The sequence below is a fragment of the Camelus dromedarius genome, chromosome X (genome assembly GCF_036321535.1).
Source record: "Camelus dromedarius isolate mCamDro1 chromosome X, mCamDro1.pat, whole genome shotgun sequence".
NCBI lineage: Eukaryota > Metazoa > Chordata > Mammalia > Artiodactyla > Camelidae > Camelus > Camelus dromedarius.
Window position 1 is genome coordinate 101162722 of NC_087472.1, and position 21326 is coordinate 101184047.

Here is a 21326-nt window from a genome sequence, read left to right on the forward strand (position 1 = left end):
TTACATAGACTCACATAGTATGTAACCTTTTGGGGATGCCTATTTTCATTCACCGTAGTTCCCTGGGGATTCATCTAAATTGCTGTGTATATCAGTAGTTCTTTCCTTTTTATTGTTGAGTACTATTCCATGATATGGGCGTACCATGGTTTGTCTATTTGTTCACCAGTTGAAGGACATCTGGGTTGTTTCCAGTTTCGGGCTATTTGGAGTAAAGCTATTATGAACGCTCACGTATAGGTTTCTGTATGAACATCAGTTTTTATTTCTCTGGGATAACACCCAAAAGCACATTACTGGGTCCTGTGGTAATAGTAAGTTGAGTTTTGTAAAATACTGCCAAGCTGTTTTCCAGTGTAGCTGTACCATTTTACATTCCCACCAGCCATGTATGAGTGATCTAGTTTCCCTGCATGTGTATTTCTGCTCTTTCTATTGTTCTTTATTCCTTCCTCATGCTCCAAGATTTCTTCTTCATCGTATCCTTTTTGTTAGAAGATTTTCCTTTAACCATATTTTAAGGGTAAATCAGCAAGTGACAGTTTAAAAAAATTTTCCTTTGTCTAAGGATGTCTTTATTTCTCCTTTATTCCTGAAGGATAATTTTGCCTAAAATAAAAATCACAGTTGAGATTTCTTGTCCTTCAGCACTGAAAAATGTTTTATTTATCAAAATGTTGTTCAAACATCCAGCACAGAAATGAATTGAGATAATGAATTACCCAACTTTAATAGAAAATGACACTAACCAAGATACTGATTCAGAATCTTTTCTTCTTCACTCCTGGTTTTGGTGAGTTTAAAATGATATCTATTATGAGTAGCACTCTAATCTAGGTCCATCAGTATTCTTAATATTAATTCATAGTGGTAGCTTTTTCAAAATTAAACTTTCTATCGTGAGATACTTCAGAATCACATGTAGTTGCAATAATACAGAGAGATCGTGTGTACCTAATATCTCCCAATAGTAATAATATTTTGCAAAAATACAGTAAATCATCATAACTAAGATTTTGATACTGATATGATCCACAAATCTATTCAGTTGTCCCCAGCTTTACTTATATTCATAATATAAGTGTGTGTGTCTGTGTGTGTGTAGTCCTCTGCACTTTTGTGATGTGTTTAGGTTCAGGCATTCACCATTGCAGTCATGATACAGAACTGTTCCATCACTTTCAGAGTCCTTTTTTGGCTTTTTATAACCACACCTACCTTCTTCATGTCATCCCTTCACTGGCTTCATCCCTAAGCCATCCAAATACTAATGTGTTCCCTCTTTTTAATTTTTTTATTGCAAGACTGTGTCCTGTTAATGGACTCATATAGTATATAACATTTGAAGATTGCCTTTTTTCACTTAGCATAATTCCCTGGAGATTCATCCAAGTTGCTGCATGTGTCAGTAGTTCTTCCTTTTTATTACTGGGTACTATTCCATGGAATGGGTGTACCATGATTTGTTTATCTGTTCACCTATTGAAGGACATCTAAGTTGTTTTAGCTATTAGGAGTAAAGTTACTGTGAACACTCACGTGCAGGTTTTTATGTGAGTATAAGTTTTCATTTATTTATGATAAACGCCCAAAAGTGCAGTTGCTAGGTAGTATGGTAATTGCATGTTTAGTTTTATAAGAAACTAGCAAACTATTTCCAGAATGACTGTCCGATTTTATTCCAGTAATGTGTAAGTGACTCAGTTTCTCTGCATCTTTACCAGCATTTGGGTTTTCACTATTTTTTTTTTATTTTATCCATTCTGGTAGTTGTATAGTAATACTTCATTGTGGATTTAATATGCATTTACCTTTGGATAATGATGTAGAACATCTTTACATGTGCTAATTTTCCATGTTTTTATTCTTTTCTCTGAAATATCTGTTCCTGTCTTCTTGAAATTTTGTTTTACTGCTGAGTTTGGAGAGTTGTTTAGATATTTGTATATACTAGTTTTTTTGTTGGATAAGTGGTTTGCAAATATTTTCTTCCTGTCTGCAGCTTGCCTTTTCATCCTCTCTATAGGTGTTTTGTTTTATTTTTTCAGAGAGGAAGTTTTTAATTTTCATGAGGTTCAAATTATCAACTTTTCCTTTTATGGACTGTACTTTTGGTATAGAGTCTATGAACTCTTTGTTTAGTCCTTGATCCCCAATTTTTTTCTCCTTTTTTTTTTTTTTTAGGCCTATGGCTATCCAATTGCTGCAGTACTGTCTTTTGAGTGGCTGTCTTTCCTCCACTGAATTGCTTTTGTACCTTAATAAAAAATCAATTATGCATATTTGTGTAGGTCTATTTCTGGGTTCTGTATTGCATTCCATTGATTTATGTTACTGTCCCCCTGCCAAACCACAATCTCGTGATTACTGTTGTTATACAGTAAGCCTTGACATCAGGTAGAATGATTCCTTCTACTTTATTCTTCTTTTTCAAAATCATTTTAACTATTCTACATCCTGTGCCTTTCCATTCTAATTTTAGAGTAAGCTTGTTTATGTTTCAAAAAAAACTTGGCTGGGATTTTGATAGGAAGTGTGTTAAACCTACAGATCAACTTGAGAACTGACATATTTAGTTTATTGAGTCTTCTCATCCATGAGCATTGTATGTTGCATGTATTTACTAAGATCTTTGATTTTTATGATCATTTTGTAATTTTCAGGATATAGGCCCTATACATTTTTTAAAAATAAATTTTTACCTAAGTATCTCATTTTTGGGGAGATGTTGTAAATAATATTATGTTTTTAATTTTGGTTACACATGTTCTTTGTTAGTACAGTTGACCCTTGAACAACACGGCTTTGAACTGTGTGAGCCCACTTACATGTGAATTTTTTTCAATAACTACTATAGTACTACACAATCTGAGGTCAGTTGAATCTGCAGATGTGGAACCACGGATACAACCACCATCTATAAAGTAATATGTAGATTTTTGACTGCAGGGAGAGTCAGTGCCCCTAAACCTCACATTGTTCAAGGGTCAACTGTATATAGAAATAAGTTTGATTTTTGAATGTTGATCTTGTATTATGTGAGTTTGCTGAACTCACTTATTAGTTTTAGGAGTATTTTCTTGGCAGTTCCTTTGGATTTTCTACATAGCCATCCTTTTTATACTATGCCATCTGCAAATAGGGACCATTATATTTTTTCCTGTCCAATCTGTATGCTTTATATTCCTTTTTTCTTGCATTATTGCAGTGGCTAGAACTTCCTGTGTTATGTTGAATAAGAGTGGTGAGAATGGGTATCCTTGCCTTGTTTCTGGTCTTAGGGGAAAAGCATTTAGTCTTTCACCATTTAATATGATGTTAACTCTTGGCTTTGTTAGATGATCTTTATTAAGTTGAGGTAGTTTCCCTCTCTTCGTAACTTGCTGAGAGTTTTTATCATGAATGGGTATTGGATTTTGTCAAGTGCTTTTTCTTTCTTTTTGTGTGTGTGTGTATGTATATATATAAAATTGAAGTATAGTCAGTTTGCAATGTTGTGTCAATTTCTGGTGTACAGCATAATGCTTCAGTCATACATGAACATACATAAATTCATTTTCATATTCTTTTCCACTATAGGTTACTACAAGATACTGAATATAGTTCCTTGTGCTATAAACTTGTTGTTTATCTAGTCTACATATATTAGTTAGCATCTGCAAATCTCAAACTCCCAATTTATCCCTTCCCATCTTGTCTCCTCCATGGTAACCATAAGTTTGTTTTCTATATCTGTGAGTCTGTTTCTGTTTTGTAAATAAGTTTGTTTGTCTTTTTTTTAAGATTCTACATATAAGTGTTATCATATGATATTTTTCTTTCTCTTTCTAGCTTACTTCACTTAGAATGACAATCTTCAGGTCCATCCGTGTTGCTGCAAATGGCATTATCTTATTTTTTTATGGCTGAGTGGTATTCTGTTGTATAAATATACCACAACTTCTTTATCCAGTCCTCTGTCGATGGATATTTAGGTTGTTTTCATGTCTTGGCTATTGTAAATAGTGCTGCTGTCAACACTGGGGTGCAGGTATCTTTTCAAGTTAGAGTTTCCTCCAGATATATGCCCAAGAGTGGGATTACTGGATCATACAGTAAGTCTATTTTTAGTCTTTTGCGGATTCTCCATACTGTTTTCCATAATGGCTGCACCAAACTACATTCCTACCAGCAGTGTAGGAGGGTTCCCTTTTCTCCATACCCTCTCCAGCATTTATCATTTGTGGACTTTTGAATGATGGCCATTCTGACTGGTGTGAGGTGATACCTCATTGTAGTTTTGATTTGCATTTCTCTGATAATTAGTGATACTGAACATTTTTTCATGTGCCTGTTGGCCATTTGTATGTCTTCATTGGAGGATTGCTTGTTTAGGTCTTCTGCCCAGTTTTGGATTGGGTTGTTTGTTTTTTATTATTAACTGTATGAGCTGTTTATATTTTCTGAAAGTTGGCAAGTGCTTTTTCTATGTCAATGATCACATGGTTTTTCTTCTTTGGCCTGTTGATATGATGGATTATATTGATAGGTTTTCCAGTATTGAACCAGCCTTGCATACCTAGATTAAATCCCACTTGGTCATGGTGTATAATTCTTTGAGTACATTATTGATTTGGTTTGCACATATTGATTAAGAATTTTTGAGTCCAAGTTCATGAAAAATATTGGTTTGTATTTTTCTTTTTTTGTACTATCTCTGATTTTGGTATCAGAGCATATTAGCCTCATAAAATGAATAAGGGTTTCCTCTTCTATTTTATGGAGGGGTAAATGAAAAGTTAGTGTTTTTTTTAATGTTTGGTAAAGATCTCCAGTAAAATCATTTTTAATTGCAAATTTAATTTCTTTGATGATTATAGGACTATTTAGATTATCTACGTCATCTTGGTTGAGTTTTAGTATTTGTAATTCTGCAAGAATTGGTCCATTTCTTTTAAGTTATCAAATTTATGAGTGTAAAGTGGATTGTAGTATTCCCTATTATCCTTTTAGTGGCTGCTGGATCTGTTGTGATACCACGTTTCATTCCTGATATTGATGATTTGCATCATCTCTTTTTATTTTTGTAAGTCTTTCTAGAGTTTTTTTAGCTTTATTAATCTTTTTGAGTTACCACCTTTTGCTTCATTGATTTTCCTATTTTTTTCATATTTTCAGTTTCATTGACTTCTGATTTTATTATTTCATTCTTTTTGCTTATTTTGGGTTTCTTTTAGTTTTCTTCTCTTAGAGTTTGGTGTAGGAACTTAGATTATAGATTTGAGACTTTTCCTCTTTTCTGATGTAAGCATTTAGTAGTATAAGTTTCACTTTCAGTACTGCTTTAAGTTGCATCCCATATGTTTTGATGTGTTGTACTTTCATTAAGTCCTGTGTATTTTATTATGTCCTTGGACATTTTCTCTTTGATACATGTGTTATTTAGAAGTATGTGCTTGATTTCTAAGTGTTTAAAGATTTCCTTATATTTCTATTATTGATGTCTAATTTGATTCCATTATGGCCAGCAAATATACTGTATATGCTTTCATTTCTTGTACATTTGTTGATATTTTATTCTCTGGCTCAGGATATGGTCTATATTGGTGAATGATGCATAGGCATTTGACAAAACTATGTATTCTGCTTTTATTGGGTGGAATGTTCTTGAATGAGAACCTGTTCATTGATTATGCTTTTCAGGTCTTTTATATCCTTGTTGATTTTTGGTCTGGTTGTTCCATCAATTGCAGTTGTAGTTGCTGAAAGGAGGGTGTTGAGGTCCTCAAGCATAATTATAGATTTTATTATTTTTCCTTTGAGCTCTTTCAGTTTTTGCTTCATGTGTTTTGAGACTCTGTTGCTTGGCATGTTGAGGATCATTATGTCTTCCTAGGGGTTGATGTTTTCTTCTTTATTTGTCTTTAGTAACTTTTTCTGCTCTGAAGTCTACTTTATCTGGTATCAGTATAGCTACTCTTCTTTTTGTATTAAAATTTGCATGGTATATATATTTTTCTATCTTTTTACTTTCAATCTACCTGTATCATTGAATTTATAGATTTTCTTTTGTTTATTTTTAGAGGGTGGGTGGGAAGTAATAAGATTATTTATTTATTCTTAGAGGGGGTACTGGGGATTGAACCCAGGACCTCATGCATGCTAAGCATGTGCTCTACCATTTGAGCTACACTCTCTCCCCTTAGATTTTCTTGTAAACAACTTATAGCTGGATCTTGTTTTTCACCCACTTTGTCAATTGCTGCCATTTATTTCATATGGTTAGGTCATTTACATTTAAGGTAATTATTGATATTATAGGGTTTAAGTCTACCATTGTATTATTTTTTCTTTGTTTCTTCTGTTTCTCTTTCTTGCCTTCCTATGGATTACCTGAACATTTTCTAGTATTCCATCTTGATTTATTTGTTTTTGAGTGTATTGCTTCATATAGTTTTCCTAGTGGTCACTCTGGGTGTTATTTTATACGTATATTACTTGTATATATATATATATACATGTATGTTATATATATATAACATATGTATGTTACTTGTCAGTCTACTGGTATTAAAAGCTTACCAGTTAGAATGAAGTGTTGAAACTTTAATTATATGTAGGTTCCTTTGCCCTCCTAACTTTTATCTATCATTGTCTTAAGTGTTAGATGGTGTTTTAATTTTTATTTCAGTCATTACATATGAATTACAAAAGTCATGATAGTATTATACTTACCCATATTTCAGCTCTTTCTGTTCTTTTTTCCTTTTTATTGTTGAATAACATCCTATGATACTGAATTTACCAGAGCTTGTTTAACCATTCACCTGTTGAAGGACCTCTGAGTTGTTTACAGTTTTTGGCTATTATGAATAAATCTGCTAAGAACACTCATGTGCAGGTTTTTGTGTCATCATGAGTTTTTATTTCTCATGATTTCTAAATGCCCAGGAATGAAATTGCTGTGTCATGTGGTAATTGCAGGTTTAGTTTTATGAGACCTAGAAACTATTTTCCAGTTTGGCTGTTCCATTTTACATCTCCCCCAGCAATGTATGAATGATCGAGTTTCTCTGCATGTATACTTCTACTTTAAAATTTTTTCTGTCTTCCTTCCTGATGCTCCAAGATTCCTTCTGTCATCATAACCTTTCTGTTTGAAGATCTTACTTTAGCCATTCTTTAGAGTCGGTCTGCTAATGACAAATACTTTTAGTTTTCTTTTGTCTGAGAATGTGTTTATTTCCCCTTCACACCTGAAAGATAGCTTACTGGAGATTGAATTTGCAGTAGACAGGTCTTTTCTTTCAGCACTTTTACCTATGGAAATATTGATGAAAGCAGAAAATAGCATGCAAAAGAGTCCTGAAACAATGAATTACCCAACTGTATTGAAAAATGACAATAGCCAAAATCCCTCCTCGTCATCTTTCTGCATCCCTCCCAATTTTGGTGAGTGTGAAATGACACAAATTACAAGTAACACGATTTAACCTATATTCTTCAGGATATTTTAAAATGGAGGTACTGGGGATTGAACCCAGGACCTCATGTGTGCTAAGCACACACTCTATCACTGAGCTATACCCTCCCCAAGTTTTCAGCATTCTTGATACAAACTTTTTGTTTCCTATTTCAAAGGCAGGTTTTAGATGATATTAGTAATAAGGACTAACATTTATTGAGTGTGTGTTTTGTGCCACTGCTAATCAACTGACATGCATCTTCCCCATTAATATTCATAGTGACCCCATTATGCAGGTACTTTTATTACCCCTATGCCCAAAGTCACAGAGGTGGTGAGTGGCAGTTCCAGAACTCTAACCCAGTTCTCTCTGACTTTAAAGCTTATGTTTCATAACAGTCTCCTGCATTGCCTTCTAAGCCACAGTGGCAGAGATGAGGAGATCCTAGGTTCCATGGCCTCTAACGTCAAGCCTTCCTAATTATTTTATAGTTACGTGTCCCTACTTCTTAGTAGCTAATCTCTTATTAATATCCTTGAGCAGGGCTCAGCAAATTTTTTCTGAAAAGTGCTATATAGTAACTATTTTAGGCTTTGTGGGCCATCTGGTGTCTCACACCTACTCAACTCTGCTTTTCTAGTATGAAAGCAGCCACAGATGTAGGTAAATGAATGGGTGTGGCTGTGTGCTAATACTACTTTACAAAAACTGGTGGTGGGATTGGCTTGTGGATTGTAGTTTGCTGACCCCTGTTCCAGAGGAGACCCTTTTCCTTTAAATTATTTTGTTACCCAAACTAGAAGAAACTTCAAAAATTGTGCTTTTTGTATTAAATGGGCACTGTGATATGCTATTGTTAGAAAGGTGAAAACTTTCTGAAGAGTAATTTGTTTAAAAAGCCATACAAATATTTATTCTTGTTTACTCAGTAATCCCGCTTCTATCCAAAGGTATAATAAAAAAAGATTTGGGGGGGAGGGTATAGCTCAGTGGTAGAGTGTGTGCTTAGCATGCATGAGGTTCTGGGTTCAATCCCCAGTACTTCTATCAAAATCAATCAATCAATCAGTCAATCAAATTACCTCCCCCCAAAACAAAACAAATAAATAAAAACAACAGATTTGTATTAACATTTTGCTACAAGAATTGTTTTTTCAGAATCATGAAAAATTGGAAGCAGCCAAATAGGCAACCATAGGGAATTAGTTAAGTGACTTCTGGTATACCATGGTATGTGAGGCAGTAAGCATAATGGTTAAAAGCATGGGCTACTGAGTCAGACTACCTGGGTTCAAATCCTAGCTCTGTGTCTTACTAACCATGTGACCTTCAGCCACTTCTCTGACCTAAGTATTAGTTTCTTCATCTGTGAAGTGGCAAAAATGATAGTATCTACTTTATAGAATTGTGAGGATCAAATGAGATAATTCATTTAAAGCTCTTAACACAATGCCAAGATGTAAGTGCAACATAAATGTCACCTGTCAGGAAAACCATGATGACAGGAGTGCAGACTTGGAAAAAAAAGGAAATGGAGAAATGTGCAAAATCTAATGGTAACTGAAAAAGCAGGATTCAAGCTATATATAAAGTATGGTTTCGGTTTTGTGTTTTAAAAGAAATAGAAGAAAAGAATAGAAAACATTAGCAGATGATTAATGGTTCAAGGCACCTGGCTTATTAACTCATAGACTTAGCTTTTAAAACTGGCTCTATAACTAGCAGTGTGGTCTTTTTCAAATAATTTACCTTCTCTGGGTCTCAGTTTCTTCATCTGCTAAGTGGGAATAAGTTTTTAGGATGATGAAACTGAGCTTATAGATGTAAAATATTTAGCACAGTGCCTGATACATAGTAGATACTCTATAAATGCTAACTATTTTTAAATTTTGTTAGTTATACCGACCTATACTTTCTAAATTGTCTTCAGGGAACATATACTCACTCAGTAATAAAGCTCTGAGTGTACTTTTAGAATGTAAAAGAGAGCAATGGGTTTGAGAGCAACATGTTTACATATGTACCTATGGCCTAAGAATTAAATTTTTCAAGACAATGAACTGATTATTTTAACACAGCAAATTCAAGACTAGCAAAGGTGAAAAAATACTAACAGTTATGCATATAGCATCAAAGAGACTCATTTAAGGAAAAGAAGAGGTAAGTATAGAAAAAAATTCACTCAAGTAGAAGTTTGTGAATTAGAGATCAGTTTTTCTTGGGCACTTCATGGTAGCCTTGTGTGAAAAAACAAGGATTTTACTTTTCACCTGTATTTCTAAAGGATATCTTGGTGATCCAAAAAGAAATGTCAGGATACTTGATATTCATTTGATGACTGCACAAAAGAAGACCAAACCTAACCTTGCAGCCCGCTACTTCGTTCGTATTTTGTTCTCCAAAGAAACCCTGATGAGCAGCTCTGTAGGTGTCAATTCCAAAGGCCGCCAACCCCTGGATCCAAACAAAATGGCTGCAATAAGAGGTATGTAAAGTCATTTTGGAATCTTTGTTTTGTCATCATTTGATCATCTGATGAATGTTGTTGGTAGTTGAAGACATAATGATGGAGTCTATGTAGCTTTTTAGAACTGTTAATTTTTTTCACCTGTCTAACCCAGATTTTACAATTTAGTAGTATGTGATGGGTATCAACTTCTGAAGAATAAAACTTGTCCATAGACTGGTGGAATAAGACAAGCTTTATTGATTATAGTTGCTTATGGTTAGTACTAAGTCAGTTCTTCAGTGCTGAAACTTGGTACTAGAAAATAAAGAAAAAGCAAAAAAAAAAAAAAAGTGGGAAAATAAAACACATTTCACTACTAGTAACTGGCAACACAGAAATAAAATCTCATGATTAATTCAGTCTAGTCTCCTGCCTTCCTGTCTTCCAGAAATGTGTATGGAGGTCCTAGAACTCATAGACACTAAGGGTACAATAATGAATAAGTGTTTCTGCTGACAAAGGGTTCACAGTCTAGAAAGGGACACATTCAGGGAAACAGATCAATTCCAACCCAGTGTGGTAATGTTGTGGAAGCTCAGAGAGCAGAGCACCTACTTTGAGGGCATTAGGGAAGGCTTACTAAGGACAAGACATTCGAGCTAGATTTGGAAGGATTCCTTATCTAGGTAAAGAAAATAGCAAGGATATTCTAGGCAGAGTGAGTAGCTTGGCGGGAAGATAGACATGTAATGTGCACAAATAAATAGACCATGGTATAGTAATGTTTGCAATTATTTTCTCTTTACACTATTTTCTCTTTACAGGTTTCCTTCTATTTTTAGTATTAATTTATCCATAGGGTTATTAAAGGGCATTAGCACCCTGAAATAGTTGACTTTTTGTTAAACAACTTTTTTAAAGCACCAAAACCTCATTATCAGATCACTAAACCCTAGGTCAGTGTTTTAGGGAATTGAACATTAGAAGAAATGAGATATTCAGCAAAGCATTCTCTTTAGGTGGAATTTCTAAGCTCTTAAAAAGAGTCAGAGGACAGAATGATAATTAAAAATAGAAACTTTCAGTATTTTAAATAAAAAATTTCTTGTCATCAGTTTCTTTGTTAATTTTTTTCCCTATTTTTTTGTGAATTCTTTCTGCTATCTTCAGAATATCTGGCAGCAGTTTTTCCCAACCATGATTTGCGTGAATGTGGAAAAGACTGGCAAGCCTGTATTTCTGATATCAATGCTCTCATCTGGCATTTATGTTTTGAAGCCAAAAGAAAACTCGTAAGTTATTTTTCATCTAAATATGGCCACTACTATATAAGTGCATACTGTATACAACTCCCAAACTGACTGCATGACATACAGGCTCTTCAGTCCATGTGCTAAAAATCTTGCTTATTTAATTTAGGGGCAGGGTATGTTCTCTCAAAAGCATACTGCCTGTTTATTTTACTCTTTGACATTTTGCTCCATAAAGATATCCTAAACATAAAATAAATCAAATATAGTGTTATAATTAGTTTATTTGAAGCCAAGGGTTATATTAGAAAAAAAAATTCAGCTGTAAGATATTTGGCAAATCTTTTCCAGTATCCTACTGAGTAACACAGAGAAGAGCTGACTGTGGTGCTAGTTAGCTGTCCTGGTGGTAGTTAAGGATGGCACAGGAGAAAAGGAAGGTACTTCATTACTTGTTCACGTTCAGTGATGGCAGAAACTGGTGAAAATAATGCATGTGATGATGTTAAGCTATCACAGATATTTTATACTCTGTTTAGTTGCATGGTAAGTGGGACTCTGGCTTCTCTCTTACCCATTCTGTCTTCAAAGTGCATTAGAGGTTTTTTTTTTTTTTTTTTTTTTAACATTAATGGGTCAGTAGGGAAGAGAGACATGTCTATTGCTTTCTCCTGATGAAGCATTTAACTTAACAGTTCCTAATTTTCACCTATCTCTCTAAAACTCCCATTTTATTCTCACCATGTATAGTCACTCTTGTGTCTCTAGAGTAAGTTTATGCAAACTATTTGCCAAGAATATTTGTATTTGTAGCTGAGCTTATGTTTTCCTGGTGAATGACTTGATTTCAGTGATAGCTCAAGCATCATCTGTATGAAATCAAATCTGCTTATTTTTCACATTCCCTTTTATATCCTACAGAATTGCACCCTAAACATTTGAATGTAAAATTATGATACTGCCTGGAAAATGGTAATTTGCATATTTGCTTAGGCGTCAGAAGAGAAGCAGCATCTGCCAAGTGCCTGCTGTGTACTTGATTAGGAGAGGGATAGGTCCTCACCACTCAAAGTGGGTCCGCGGACCAGCAACAGCAACTCTGGAAAGCTTGTGAGAAATGTGGAGTCTTGAGTTCCACACCAGATTCACTGAGGCAAAATTTGCATTTTAGCAAGACCCCACAGGTGATTTGTGTGTACACTGAACTTTGAGAAGCTGCAACCTAGAGCAGTGGTTGGCAGCTCTAGGTATATATTAGGAATGTGTGAGATCCTTTTTAAAAAATTATTAATGCCTGAGCTCTCCCACTCCCTCCAACAGAGATTCTAGTTGAATTTGCCATGAGTGGGACCCCAGCACAGCTTTAAAAAAAACCAAGATCCCTAGGGCAATTCAAATGTTTAAATATGCAACCAGATTTGAAGACCACTGGGGAAAGAGAAAACAAAAACATTTAAAAAAACAAAAAGTTGTTATTTTTGAGAAACTCACTTATTCATTTATTTATGAAATATTTATTTATCACTTATTTTGTGTCAGCAGTTATTCAGTTCATTAGACAACTACCGAGTGCCCCAAGAAGCAGTGAGTCATGGCAGCTTTTATCATACCACACAGTGTTCATGGGCTTCAGCCCACCTTATTAGAAGCAATTGCTTCCCCACCAACCTGGGGGGCCCTGGTAGATGATGGAGCATGTCTGTATTTTCCCATTATGGGACCTTCTTTATAGATACAATTTTATGTTTCAGCAGAAAACTGTTGACAACAATAAAGACCCTACCAACCCCGATAGACCAACGTCTGCAGATTCAAATGATAAAAGGAATGGTTCTGGTGGTGAAAGTAGTTCCCGGTTATCTCAGCAAGCAGCTGTCTCAGAAACAAGAGAAAATGGGAATTCTCAGCAGAACTTCAGTGCTCTCCCTGAGGGAATTAAAGAACCTTCCACTGATAATTCAATGGTATCTTATGAAATACTGGGTGAGTTTTAAAATAAGTTCTCTTGATGATAAATGTTGAATCTGGGTGATGAATTTATGGGGCTTATAGTATTCTTTCTACTTTTGTATATGTTCGAGATTTTTCAAAATAAGAAATCTAAACAACTTAATCTCTGTACTAGTGAATTAGTGAAATGTAGATACCCAGTTCTGAGAGTGATAGTTTGTAACATTAAGCTAAGTCTACTCTTTTTCCTTTGGAAAGCAGTTCTCAGCCGACTCATTTAACTAGTGGGAACTCTAAGGTTAGGCACCCTTCTCCGCAGGTAAGAGAAGGATCTACAGCTGGATGGTCCAGAAGCAATTCAGGGGTCTTGCTCTCTGTGTGCCAGGCACATTACAGGTGCTTCATAGAGAGTGTTTACATGAATTAATGAATCCCATCCTGCAAAGCATTGTGCCCTTGCTGCTGTCTGCTGGAGGCACATCCTACTTCCTTAGTGTCAAGTGGCAGTGGGTTCCGTAGGTGACAGTGCCATCTGCCACTCATGCTTCCCAGTGAGTTCTTGGGGTTTAGTGGCGCCTGAGGTAGCAAAACTGTTTTGTCTCTCCCTTGCCCCCATGTCAACCCTAAGGAGAATATTACCTGTGAACCTGTTCAAACAAGATTATTTAAATAATGTATTTTTTGTTTTTTCCATTAAAAACATAATGTAACTACTGTATTTGTTCAGGTTGTACACCATAGAAACAGGCAGACTCTGGTCATATTAAACCACAACAAAAATCACTGGACTAATATCTCTTAGATTAAAAGAAGCAAATAACAAACTGAGCCATAGACAGGAGCCAGAGCAGCCCCCAAACTGTGGCACCTGGGGTCCATTGAGATCTCTGAGGTTCCGTGTCTGTAGCTTCCATTTCTAGGTTCTGGTTTTCTCTTGTGACTGTTCAGATTCCCAGGAGAAGGAATCTGATTTGGGGAGCTTGAGTCACAGGTCTCTGACCTTGTCTCAGCTAGAATTGGGGGACAGAACAAAAGCAAATTATGAGTCAGGAAACCACCACAATTTAGTTCTATTATACCATTTCATCGAAAAATTGGAAAATACTTAGAAGGGAAGAAAAGTTTCCTCAATCAAGATACCTTAAAAGACTACTGCAGACATTCAAATTATCTTTCAGGTTTTTTTTTCTTATGAACTTTTTAAAGAATTATCGTCTCCATATAATTACTCTCCTTTTAAATATGATATGTATATGTTTTTCCTCAAAAATCTCCAATCTTCATAATCATTGCATTTAACAGGAATATAACATTCCATTGAGTAAGTATAATATAATTTATTTAACTACTTCCGCCTTTTTGTTATTGTTGTTATTTTGTTTTGTTTTTGTTTTTTGTTTGAGGATATTTTGGAGGAGATTATCAATCATGCAAACATGCTGCCAAAAACAATCTTCATTCATATAGCTTTGTACGTATTTTTTATTCTTTTCTTGTTAGGTTCTCAGAATTCAAATCACCAGGTTGAAGAGTATTAACCTTTTTTTTCTGACTCTTGATAATAAATATTGCTTGATTAATCTTACAGATGTTAAGTCTTTGGGCCCACTGAGTGAATTTTTAAAATAAGTTAATCTCTCTTGTTAACTGTTGGATCTGGGGGATTCAGCAGTTTGTACTGTCACCCATTAAATGATGGAACGTCCAAGATGAAAAATGTGTTGATTAACTTGTAAGAATCATATTATATTTGTCTAATGTATTTTCTTCAACAAGTAATTCTTTGTTATATGTACACTATAATATTTTTTAAGTATGGTGAATTTGAATCACTATGGACTGAAGAGAGATGATTAGGCTGTAGAGTTGAGAAATAAAAACAGGCCTAAAATTTATTTTACAGTTCAAATAAGTTATTTAAAATATGATATTTTAAGATGAGTTTGTTGATGATGAGTTTAATACCAAATAGAAAACCTACATGTTAAAAATTATAAATACTTTTGTAAGAATCATGGTCCTTAATTTTGAAAAAGCCTTTTTTGTAAGTAGGAAAACAGTTTATTAAAATTACTGGGCGCAAGAGGCTATAGCTCAGTGGTAGAGTACATGTTTAGCATGCACAGGGTCCTGGGTTCAATCCCCAGTACCTTCATTAAAACTAAGTAAATAAAGCCTAATTACACCCTCACCAAAAAAGGACAAAACAAACAAAAATAAATAAAATTACTGAGAATTTGTTACCAAATGTAATGTTAAAACTTAAATACTTTAAAAGGTAGCAGAATATTGAATCGGCCTCTTGAACAATTAGAGCACGTGTAATCACATCAGCAGTGACTGCTGTCTCATTTCTCCTGCTATCTCATGACACACTAAAAACTTAAGGCTTGAATTTTTTTTAACCTCTCAGATTCTTGAGCCTTACTATTCAGAAAAATCAACTTTTCTGTTAACAGCCTTTTAAAAAACTTGAACCTAACAATGGCCACAAAAACTGACATCTTCTTTCTCTTTTGCTTCTAGAATATCTTGGAAATCCATGTAGAAATATACAGTTGCCAAAACTGGTACTGACTATAGCAAAACAGAAGTCTTGCCCAGAGCTGTCAGCCAGATACCTTATTCGCAACCTGTTCACAGAGGAAATCCTGATAAAAAGTAACGTCTATGGCACGTTGGGGCGTGGCACGTTCGCCCTTGACTCCAATAAGATTAATGCTCTCCGAGGTTTGTTACATGTTGAATATGTGAGAATAAATAATAGCAAATTGTGTTAGAGAAGGACAGAAAGAAAAATTCATTCAGTCTGTGTTTGTTCTGAGGAGAGGGAGCTTTTCTACTAATTCCTTCATTAGGGTATAACAGGGAGTAGGTCCATGAATGTGATTCTCTTTGCATTTGGGTTCTCAGGGCTAATTGCTCTGTCTTGAGTGGCATTATTAGAACAGGAAAGGCATTATTGACTGTGGCTCCTGGTATGGACTGCCAGACATATAGAAACTCAAACACCTTCATTTACTGAGGATCAAGGTTGAAACTGCTGGGCTTTGTCAATTTGCAGAAGTGTCAACAATAGCACAGCAGATTAATTTGCAAGTTTTTTCTTGTGCACATGAGCATAGTATAGTTTTTATCTATGACATAAATAGCTGAAATAATAAAGCTTCCAGAAGCTATTCTGTGAAATCTTAAATTTAGATGAAGCAGGATGCAGAATATTTCTTACCTGTGTCCCTGGTACCAGCAAAGACATAGTTCACACTTGTATTTCAGACTAAAGAAACCTGGCTTACAGCACCTTTTGTAAGCATTTGCTATCATCTAATCCAATTGTTTTCAAACTTTTTTTTTTTTACTGCAACCCATAGTAAGAAATACATTTTTCAGTGTTACTCAGTATATATGTGTGATTTTTTTTTAATGAGGCAAAAGTTTCACAAACAATACCTAGTTTTTCTATGAGAATTATATTCCAATCTTTTCTATTCTATTACACTTTCTAAAGTGCTGCTATCACTGATTTTACAACCTAGTAATTGGTCACAATTTGCACTTTGAACATCACTGAGCAAACTCATCACGCAAAAAACCAAAACCCAATTCCTCTTACCTTATAGTAAAAGACGAACACAGAGTTTGTAACCAGTTGGAAATGAAACTTTCTATTTCTTTTATAGAAGAAATAATGTCTTTCTAAAGAAAAAAATTTTTTTAAGTGAGGGGGAAAAGGTGACTTCCATAGTTCTTTAATGTCTGCAATACATTAGTACCTTTAAAGGGGACGAAAGGTATTATTCTATTTCATTTTTTTATTCCTTATTAAGTTATATTACAAATCAAGAAATGTCTTTTGTAATAAAAATATTCAGCATGAATTTGACATACTATCCACATAGGACGTATTTTAACAAATTTCCCGTAAGACTCAAAGTTCTACTCCTTTGTTGAAGGGCAGCCATATAAGTTATTTCAGCAGAGAGAATACAGTAGAATCATCATTGTCCTGGGGGTGCAGAGCCAGGCCCAAGGAGGGGAAGCTGACAGGAAAGCATATTTTACTTTAATACAAGGACAGAATGAACTTGGAGAATGAAAAAGGTCAGAGCAAAGGCTGAGTGACCAGAGATGTGAGGAGATTCCTGCACTAGTAAGAGAACTGGGCTTTATAGCCTCTAACATAACTTCTTTAGAAGTATTGGTTCAGTATAAGCTATTTAAAGCATATAGAAATGTATAAAAAATAATATAGTAATAAATTAACACCTGTTTACCCAGCATGGATATAGATATTTTGCCTTTTGTGCTCCAGGTTTTTTAAAAATAGTAAATCATTACTGATGTCATTGAAACTCCATCACATCATCTGTTTCCCGTCTTTCTCCTTAAAAGTAATCATAGTCTTGGAGTTGGATATATCATTCCCATGCATATTTTACACTTTTGCTACCTATGTTGATATATAATATTGTTATGTAGTTGTTTTAATGTGCATAAATGGGGATATAGTATGTATCCTTTTGAAAAAATTTTTTATCACCCAACATTATGTTTTTGAGATCTAATTTGTATATTTTAACTGCTGATTGATGGTATCAGCAATTGGTAAACCAGATTATTACTCTATTCTAACATCACTTCTTATCAAAAGATTTTATTACTTGGGGGGAACTCTTCTGGAAATTAGTAGTCAAAGGTAAATATGTCCATAGCCAAAGGTATTGATTTCATATAAGAAACTATTATGTGATGCTCTCTGAGAGTTCAGTATCACTTAAGGTCTCTTTAGAGAATGGCTCATATGGAGAAAGTTAGTAGGCTGCAGATTTGCAATCAGCAAACAGCCCTTTCTCCTGCACCCTCCCATCCATTTTTGAATATTACAGAACTGTAAAATCTTAGCGACAGGAAGTACATTACAGGTTCTCTGATACAGCTTCTCATCCAGAGCAGTTCCTAGCTCAGCTTTGGCATATAGTTGCCTCCCCTTGGCTTGAACACTTCTATTAATGGCAGTCCACTTCATTTTAAAAGGGCTCTAATTTGTGAGAGAGTTCTTCCTTCAGGTGACTCAACATTTACCTCCCTGCGAGTAATGCACATTTGTCCTACTCATCGCTTCCAGAGCTAAATAGCATAGCTCTAACCACTTTTCACATGATAGGCCTTCAAGTATTTAAAGACAGCTATTTCTTTCTGCTGTATGTGTTAGGAGATAGATATACCCTCTTCTCCCACTTTCAAGTTCAGAACCAAGTAGGAGACAGCCACTAGAACCTGGTAGGTGGAGATTAAAATATCAGCTTTATTTTTGAATCAAACATGCCCAGTTCTTCCAGACTTTCCCATTTAGAGATCTCACTACATGGAAGCATGAGAATTGGAGAATAAGTGTTATTCCCAACTTTTTCCCACAAAATCTTACACTTTTACAGTTAAATATCCCCGTTTCGTTCAGTAATTCCTCATAAATATTTTCCTAATTCTTCATGATCTGATTTAGTGACTAAGTTCACATGTGCTCAAGTTAACCCAGAATACAATAGTACTATTAACTATTAGGCTGTTAATACAGCCTAAAATGGCACTTCTTATTTTAAAACTTGGTCAACTAAAACTCCTGGCTCTTTTTTTCTATATACTGACATTTATCCAGTTTTTTTTTGAATGAAAGAGTCTTTAAATTCTATAGTGTTTCACTATCCAGTACTTCTGTTGTTAGTATTTAGGCTGTTCCTATTTATATTGTTAGTATTTTTTAATGTAAATATTGGATTTTATATTTATTCCTCCTGCATTTTATCCTTTTAGTGTAGAGCAGCATTCCCCAAACTATGTTTCCTAAAGACAGCTGAATGTTAATAAGCGCTTCATGAATAAAGTGCTTTTTAGACAAATGGCTAGACAAGATCTTGATCTGGCACCCTAAGGGCTTCAGTCCATAGACCTGTTTCATTTGACTCTGTTTTAAAACATGCTTTGAATGCCTTTAGCTGTCAAGCCTGCCCAGATCTCCATAGTCCTGACCCTCTGTGGTCTTATGTGTTGCCACCCCCCTCATTCTCGTGCCCCACCAAATCTCCATTTGTCATCTTTGAATCAGCATGTCTCTTTACTGTGGGATTTTTCAGTGGAGACTAACTCTGGAGTTAAGCATTTCTTATTTGCACAACCAGAATCTTTGCCCCACCCCAGGGAAACTTCTTTTAATGACTAGTGTTTCAGAGAATACATTTTGGGAAACACCAAGCAATTTAGGCTCCTTGTTGCAGCCTGTTGAAAGCTTTGCAGTTACTGTATTCATCTTCCAGTCTATTAGTTATCTGTCCCAGTTTTGCAGTCATTGGAAGATGGAACAAGCCTGCTTTCCATAGCTTCTCTTTTGTTAATTAAAAATGGGCAGCAGGATAGAGCTTGATACTGAATCCAGTGACATACCACTAAAAGCCCACTTCCAGGCTACCGCTGATCTATTAATTAGCCTGAGTATGAAAGCTTTTTAACTTTGTCACATGCCTTGCTAAAAAATTTGGATATACTCCGTGTTTATGGCATAGTCCTGATTTCCCAGTCTATTAGTCTTATCAAAAGACAAATGAGATTAATGTAGCCAACAAACGCTGGCCTGTAGTGATTGCCAGATCATTTTCTAAGAGTTCAAAGGTACTTAGGAAATTACCTAAAAAAGTATCCAAGGGCAGCTCTGCTCTTCTAGTTAACACCTCTCTTCCCCACTTTTTCCTTTGTCCTCCCACTTTCTCTAAAAGTGCTCCTTGAGCTACGTTGCTCTGTAACCTTCTGTTTCGGAAGTTGTCATCTAACTGTAAGATCTAAAGACTCTCATTCCTTTTGTCTGAGATAAACCAAGCAGTACCAAAAAATTTAGCTTCTTGCCTCTAAAAGTATGAAAGACACTACAGCCTCTAGTATGTTACAGAGACTTATTAGCATGTTTCTATTTGATACAATGAATAACATGCTAGATGTGTGTTTGATAAATTTAAGAATGAGAGAAGTTTACATTGGGTACCAAAGAGAGCAGAGGGTTTCCATTCTGCTTATGTAGTAAGAGTATGCGATATTGTTGTTCTTTTTTTGTGTATGATTTAAGAATGGTGCTATTTCATATTATTATCCTTTCAGATGAAAAGATTTGTTTAGCTAACTTAATAATAGCTATAGTCTATGTGTTTTAATTAATTAAAGTCTTAATGACCCTTTCACAGACACAGCAATAGCTTTAAGGTTAAATAAATTCATTTCTCTGAGAAGTGATTTCTAAGTAACTATTATATTTTGGAACTTTACCACCAGAGTTTCTCCAAGACATCTACCCGGCTTGTGATCTATCAGAAACTGGACGTGACTGGAAATTGTGTGTGACAGCTATCAATAGTTGTATCCGTAGTCTTAGATATCACCTCAGGAATTCTACATCTAAATCACAGTCGCCTCCGACAACGACCTCGTGAACAGAGTCAGAGCCAAGAGATACTGACTTAGCTCACTGAAGTACCTGAATGTCAGCCATCTGGATTTTTCTTTTTACTTCTGTGTCTTTTGCATCATCATTTAAGTTTCTTGAGTTATAATTCCAAAATTAGCCTGTTGTAGTGGCTTTGTAGTTCTGCATTCACACCTAAAGAAATAGCCATTGTTCTTTGTCTGCCCACAAGGGAGGTGGAATTGCATTAGGAAGATGTGTAATGTTTCATCCTATGAGCAAAGTGATGGGCAGTATTCTGATAAGAAGCTGTGAATAAGGGAATGGTAGTAAAAAGATAGTTTTCATTGCTGTTTTAATGAAGAATGAGAATAGCACATTTATCTCTTAATGACAGATGAAATCTGAGTGTCAGTGACACAGATATAGGCAGTGAGGTAGTGAGCCATTGTTGGATAGGCAAACCGTAATGCTGAGCGTAGGAACTTACAGGTAATAGACACTCAATATTGTCAAGTGAATTGTCACTACAGAGCTTAGGTTAAGCTATACTGATTCAGAAGGGTGTTATGGTTTACATATAACCAAAACATCCATGCTGCTTTCTTATATATCTATCAGTAGGGGATTCATATGATTGACTTCATATTGTTTGACGTAAGCTTTCCAGAGATGAGACTTATGTTCTTTTGATTTACTCCTGATAAAAACAGAATTCTTTTAATTACTTCCTGATAATATTTTATCACACAAGTTTACTAAGAGTCAACATAGAAAATTGTATCAGG

At 35.1% G+C, this 21326-nt stretch overlaps 1 protein-coding gene across 1 annotated transcript in view; it reads left to right on the forward strand.

Moving 5' to 3' along the window:
* Nucleotides 1-20566, forward strand: part of BEND2 (BEN domain containing 2) — a 41323-nt gene extending 20757 nt beyond the window's left edge. The window contains exons 9-14 of the mRNA XM_064483211.1: nucleotides 7243-7431; nucleotides 9730-9930; nucleotides 11065-11186; nucleotides 12896-13127; nucleotides 15621-15824; nucleotides 20409-20566. Coding sequence (XP_064339281.1) covers nucleotides 7243-7431; nucleotides 9730-9930; nucleotides 11065-11186; nucleotides 12896-13127; nucleotides 15621-15824; nucleotides 20409-20566 — 1106 coding nt within the window. The remainder of the gene's footprint in view (nucleotides 1-7242; nucleotides 7432-9729; nucleotides 9931-11064; nucleotides 11187-12895; nucleotides 13128-15620; nucleotides 15825-20408) is intronic.
* The last annotated feature ends 760 nt before the right edge of the window (nucleotides 20567-21326 follow it).